The 6741-nt window shown below is 40.9% G+C and overlaps 1 protein-coding gene across 7 annotated transcripts in view; it reads left to right on the forward strand.

Annotated features, from left to right (window-relative positions):
* Positions 1 to 2718, forward strand: part of CEP162 (centrosomal protein 162) — a 41090-nt gene extending 38372 nt beyond the window's left edge. For all 7 annotated transcript variants that reach the window (XM_038177294.2, XM_038177298.2, XM_038177295.2 and 4 more), the window contains 2 exons: positions 138 to 272; positions 2291 to 2718. In XM_038177294.2, the coding sequence (XP_038033222.1) occupies positions 138 to 272; positions 2291 to 2500 (345 nt within the window). In that variant the 3' untranslated portion in view covers positions 2501 to 2718. The remainder of the gene's footprint in view (positions 1 to 137; positions 273 to 2290) is intronic.
* The last annotated feature ends 4023 nt before the right edge of the window (positions 2719 to 6741 follow it).

The raw sequence follows: 6741 nt of genomic DNA on the forward strand, positions 1-6741 counted from the left end.
ATTATTTCTCTTCTAAGTCTCCCCTTCTACAGCTTTTAAATAGTCATTAAACAACACAAATACATTTTGTAAGGCATCTGTTGTTATCACAGTGTTAAGTACTATATAAAATCTTCATCAGTTATCTGAAATTTTAGGTGGCAAAATTGTTGGAAGAACTGAGAGAGGCAAAGGAGAGCCAGAGTCCCGAAATGAAGCATTTCTTGTGTCTGGAAAAGAAAATCAAGCATATAGAAAACAGATATGCAGAAAGAGAACAAGAACTTCAAAAGGTACACCACAGCATATTCTGCATTTACTGCTCAAGGGCAATTTATTGTCAGAACTGTAACATTATGGTATGTGCACGGGCTCATTTACCCCATATTGGAGATGGGGACAAATATTTTTTGATACAGCCATGGTTTGGCCAGCTGATACAATTAATGTGGTGCTAGTCAGCAATTCCTTGCTTCAATTACACCATGAAAGCTGGCCGTTGAACATGTGACAAGAGTTTGTAATTTAGTTTATTAAGCTGTGATATATTCCTCGACTAAACTCTTAATTTTACTTTCTAGTCCTAGAAGTCCCCTTCAGGAAAGCTGCATATAAAAGTAGAGAAAGATCTTGCAGCTGTCTATTACATTTACTACCCTAAACAACAAAAAAAACACCTTTATCGTGTACACACTAAAAATTCTGTATAATAGTCTAATGTTTGTTTGACAGTTGGGTCTTTGACACAGCTCCTTGTGTCTGACATTTGTATCACCTGAATGGGCAAAACAGTTTTGCTTTTTGTTGTTGATTTTAGATTTTATATCATAGCCTCCAACCTGATCTCTCTATATGGGGAGCTGCTATCAGCTGGAGACTGTTTCCTAGTCCATATAAATTTTTCAACACTTCCATCATTTCAGTGTTTGAGTGCTTTATTTATTGTTTTAACTTTGACTTCATGTAATTAAGTAAAACCAAAGGACAGTTGGACTAGAAGACAATCAAACCTGTAGCAGATCATAGCTTGTGGAGTTTGTTCTACAGTTTTGAACCAGATCTCAAGGAACTCCCAGTTAGGTACAGAATTGTTCATGGTAGAAGAGTTTTCTCACACATTTCTACAACAGATCTTTAATTCCAAAAAAGAACTGTGCATAAAACAAGCCTGTAGATTAAAAACAAACTCTAGCAGCACTGATGACTTTTTTGTTTGTATTTTGTCATACTAAGGCAACTGTAATGCAATTACTTTTTTACACTATTCATTTGCTTTTGTATGCTGTGATAACTTCCTATCATTTCTGTAAAATACCAGCTGCTGTCTAGTTTGTGATCCATCTCTTCTGAAATCCTTACATGACCCATAATATTTACTGAAATGTTTTTAAATGTGTTATTTAAAAAAAACAACAACAAAACACAGAAATGATACAACATAATACAACTACTATGAAGTAAGTTCATCTTTTCTGCTGTTATTAGCCTTGCTATGCATGAAGCTTTAGGTTTTATTTGTTCTAGTTTTGTACCCTTAATCACACGCGGTGGGGGAGCCAAACAGTCTCCTCAGAACAAACGATAACAAACCTGAACCGAACAATGTATGGAAAAACTGATTGCTGAACAAGGCAGTAACGGGTTGTCCTTGGTACCAAACTACAAATGTCCTTTAAGTGATAGAGATTTCTTTTAAGAATCTATTAGAGCTTAATAGTGCTGGTTACTTTCTGATTTCCTGTGACACTTTATGTTGGGTAATCTAATAGGATTATGCCATAGATTCATGTGAAAATTAATTCAACTGTGTATCTGCAGCAGCTTCAGACCCTAGTCAGTGATATTTGCTGATAATTATATAACCACTGGCTTTGAAAAGCACAGCAGTAGCACAGAATATGTAATTCAGATTTTGTTTGTTTCTGCTGCGGTGTTCTTTAATTAACACATTTAAATGGCAATTCAAAAAGCTCATTTTGATTACAAAGGGCTCTACATTATGTGATCAATTTTGTCTAATATATTCAAACTTTTAATTGCTGCTTTGGAGAGGCTAAGTCAAATTCTCCCGAGGCTCATTAGTCAGTGATGGCTTGTACCCTTCTGTCATCAGTGCAAATATCTAAAGGCAGTATATTGCCATGAGAACAATTTTTTGTAACGTTTGGAACAACTTGTTCCCACTTAACATCAGCACTGGGCTTTGACACTGAGCATCAAATAAAATGAAGTGGTATATTTTTGTAAAGGAGCAGTGGTAACTGAGTATTTGACTAGAAAATCACAATGCTGACTTGCTTGTAATTTGCAGGCAACACAACACATTACTGAAGCAAGGCAAACCCATGAGGCTGAGAAGTGGAGAAAACTTGCACAACGGAAGAATCAAGAACTAGAGAAATTTCGAGTGGAATTGGATTCAATTTTAGATGTTTTACGAGAACTGCAGAAACAAGGCGTTGTTATTCCAGCACCTAATTCCAGTGGATTCAGCATAACAGATAACTGTTGGAAGACATGATCGGATAAAATTCTGCTTGTGTAATCACCTTGCAGTGTTCAGTTACATATATATGTAGGAAATGTTATGGGAAATCATTGATGTAATGCTTGTGCATTGTATTACATTGATCTGATCTGAAATCTTGCTGCTTCAAAGGGAGAGCATTAAGCTACACTGCAATCCAAGTGTATGTCATATTTTGTTAGTAATAAAGTTCATGCACTATTTTTTTTAAATGTGAGGAACTTTGAGGTTATTCTATTGAAAAATTCCATATTGACCTTTTCAGATGCAATTGAACATTCCTGAATATCCTTAATGCCTGTATTTTTACTGTATAGTGTTACCAGTAGTTACCATACAGTAGAGCATGGACTTCTCTTCCACCATTTTGCTTCTCCCCCTTTAATCTATAAAACTTTCTGATTTCTTTAAGATCCCTTTCAAGTTTTTAAATGCTTGAGGAGCAGGGCAGTCACTTTCCATTGCCATTCTGCTGAAGTGGTAGACAACACAGCAGGTAAGAAGCTGATTGTTACAGATACCACCACACCTCCTATCCTGTTGACGTGCACCCACCTAAGCATACTTACCCCCTGTAAAATAGGGGCTAGTGTAGGAGGCCTTCCTGCTGCATCACTGTTATGTAACGTGGGCTGCCCTGCTCCAGCAGGAAATGGGAAGGGAGGAAGAAAACAGCTGTTACAGCTGTCATCTGGAAAAAAACAAACTCTTATCTTGGTAAGAGGGTAGAAAAAGTAGAAGAAAATGAAAATATAGTAAAGAAAATTGAAGGTAGATATTTAGTAGCTGGAAGAATAGGTTTTTGAACAACAAAATCAGTCAATTACTAGTCTGACAATGTGACAATTCTTAACGCCTTAAGAATTACATAGGACATACTCTGAGGTTCGAGCTCAATCAATGATACTTAGAGCAAAGACAAGCTAAAAGCTAGAATGTACACCTGAGGTCCTCTTCTGTAATTGTGTTCATTCTACACTGTATTTTGTGTCATTGATTTTACCTTATGAAGCTAAGCTTCAAATCAAAAATGAAATTGTTCAGAGCTGTGTGTAAATATTTATATGTCACACTTCATTAGGGACCAGTGGTAAGCACGCATTTTGGCTTATACAAGCATGCAACAGTGCATAAAGCTCAAAATAGTACCACTTGCACCGTATAGGCACAGGCATCCTAGTTGCTGGAAACTTGTTCTTCCAACTGTTGCTTCCAATAATTTCTCAAAAATACAATCTCCAGGCTGTTGAGAGAATTATCTTCAGCATGTGTGCAGTTCATTCACGTATCTTTTAAAATTCTTGTGTTGGAATCCCAGCAAATGCTGTGTCTTTTATACTGTTTGAACTAAATTTCACATTAAGTTCTCCTTCAGCCAATTTTTACCTTTACAGACAGAACATGATTTATACTAGGTTCTCTTAGGTGTTTATGTAGTTGTGCATTCACTGAAGCTTATCTTTAAATTTGTAAGGCATTTACCATGAGGAAATCAAGCAGGCAGCTGGCTTTGGTGACTCAGTGACCTAGATTATAGATAAGACAGCTGGTTTGATAAAGGAGAACAGCATGTGCAGAAGAGTCACAGCAGAGGTGGCAGACACACAAGCGCTGTTCTCTTTCAAGTTCTCCAAAACACACCAAAATTACTCATGTAACAAATTAAATAGGTTATTGTCATGGATGAAGACTTTATCTGATAGTACATAATACATTTTCAACTCTGCCCCTCTCTCATCTTTAACCTATACTGGAAAAAGAATGAAAACCAGACTCCCATTACCACTAAATATTCAAGTTTTGCTTTACTCCAATTCTGCCTGGACTCTGAACAGTTATCTGTTAAATGTGAATCGTAATGTTTAGCTTTACATGCTGTTAACTGTATTCCTAATCAAGAGAGCACAGGCCTCCAACTCTTGCTGGAATAATGCATGGTGAAAGGCTGTGTGCTGTCCTTGGCTCTCAGTCCCTGAGGCTATAGCATGACTTCAGGGATCACCATGGCTCCAGGTGACCTGGCTTTATCACCTGTCATTGCCAGAAGGACAGAAGAGCACAGTTTAATTCCTTCTTTGCCACGGGCTTGTCAATGGTTGTATGGGGTTCTTTTCCTCACAGAATGACAAAAACGTCAGTATTAAAGAATTCAGGAGCTGCAGCTCAGATGTATAAATGCTAAATATTTTAAATCACAGAATCATAGAATCATAGAATATCCTGAGTTGGAAGGGACCCTTAAGGATCATCAAGTCCAACTCTTGACACCGCACAGGTCTACCCAAGTTCAGACCATGTGACTAAGTGCACAGTCCAATCTCTTCTTAAATTCAGTCAGGCTCGGTGCAGTGACCACTTCCCTGGGGAGCCTGTTCCAGTGTGCAACCACTCTCTCTGTGAAGAACCCCTTCCTGATGTCCAGCCTAAACTTCCCCTGCCTCAGCTTAACTCCGTTCCCGCGGGTCCTGTCGCTGGTGTTAATGGAGAAAAGGTCTCCTGCCTCTCGACACCCCCTTACGAGGAAGTTGTAGACTGCGATGAGGTCTCCCCTCAGCCTCCTCTTCTCCAGGCTGAACAGGCCCGGTGCCCTCAGCCGTTCCTCATACATCTTCCCCTCCAGGCCTTTCACCATCTTCGTAGCCCTCCTCTGGACACTCTCCAACAGTTTCATGTCCTTTTTATACTGTGGTGCCCAGAACTGCACACAGTACTCGAGGTGAGGCCGCACCAGCGCAGAGTAGAGCGGGACAATCACCTCCCTTGACCTACTAGCGATGCCGTGCTTGATGCACCCCAGGACACGGTTGGCCCTCCTGGCTGCCTGGGCACACTGCTGGCTCATATTCAACTTGCTGTCTACCACGACCCCCAGATCCCTCTCTTCTAGGCTGCTCTCCAGCGTCTCATCGCCCAGTCTGTACGTGCAGCCAGGGTTTCCCCGTCCCAGGTGCAGGACCCGGCACTTGCTCTTATTGAACTTCATGCGGTTGGTGATCGCCCAGCTCTCCAACCTATCCAGATCCCTCTGCAAGGCCTTTCCACCCTCATTCGAGTCCACAACTCCTCCAAGTTTGGTGTCATCAGCAAACTTGCTCAAAATGCCTTCTATTCCTACATCCAGATCATTTATAAAAATATTGAAAAGTACCGGCCCTAAAATGGAGCCTTGAGGGACCCCACTGGTGACCGCCCGCCAGCCTGACGCAGCCCCATTCACCATAACCCTTTGGGCCCTGCCCGTTAGCCAATTGCTCACCCATCGTATGATGTTTTTATTTAGCTGTATGGTGGACATTTTGTCCAGTAGGATCCTATGGGAAACCGTGTCAAAAGCCTTGCTGAAGTCCAAAAAAATCACATCAGCTGGTTTCCCTTGGTCCACCATACGGGTGATCTTATCATAAAAGGAAATCAGGTTAGTTAGGCAGGACCTACCCTTCACAAACCCATGCTGGCTGGGACCAATGACTGCTTTGTCCCCCAGGTGCGCCTCAATACGTTCGAGAACCATCTTCTCCATGATTTTACCAGGCACTGATGTGAGACTGACAGGCCTGTAATTGCTAGGGTCTTCTTTCTGACCCTTCTTGAAAATCGGCACAACATTTGCCAGCTTCCAGTCTACCGGGACCTCTCCAGACTCCCAGGATCGTTGAAAAATAATTGAGAGAGGTTCCGCGATGACGTCCGCCAGCTCCTTCAGCACCCGGGGATGAATCCCATACGGACCCATGGACTTGTAGGGATCCAGGTGGAGTAGCAGATCCCGCACACGTTCAGGGTCGGTTGGGAGTTTGTCATAGCCACCGTCCCGGTCCTCCAGCTCGGGGCACCCTGGGTCCCGAAGCCCATCATCGGCATTGAAGACAGATGTTCACATCACTTACTTTGCCTTTTAGCCTCACAGAGGGTACATCATTAGATTTCAGTAGAGAAATTCATGGTTTTACCTTCCCCTTTCTTTTCTCTATCAGCAGATGTCTCATGATTTCACTGTTATTTTTTTTTAAAGGTACATAATTAAAACTTCTTTATACACAGAAACAAATATTTACCTTTGAAAACTGGAATACATAACGTGCCATAGTAAAAATTGTTACACAATACATACTTAGGCTAACAGACATACGCAATTATCCCCGTGAAGTTAAGTCTATCACAGGCGCTGTACTTAGAGTAAATTTTGAGAATAGGCTATAAAATGGTCAGCCCAAGCAGTTAGAAAGCTTTCAATA

The sequence above is a fragment of the Anas platyrhynchos genome, chromosome 3, assembly GCF_047663525.1.
Source record: "Anas platyrhynchos isolate ZD024472 breed Pekin duck chromosome 3, IASCAAS_PekinDuck_T2T, whole genome shotgun sequence".
NCBI lineage: Eukaryota > Metazoa > Chordata > Aves > Anseriformes > Anatidae > Anas > Anas platyrhynchos.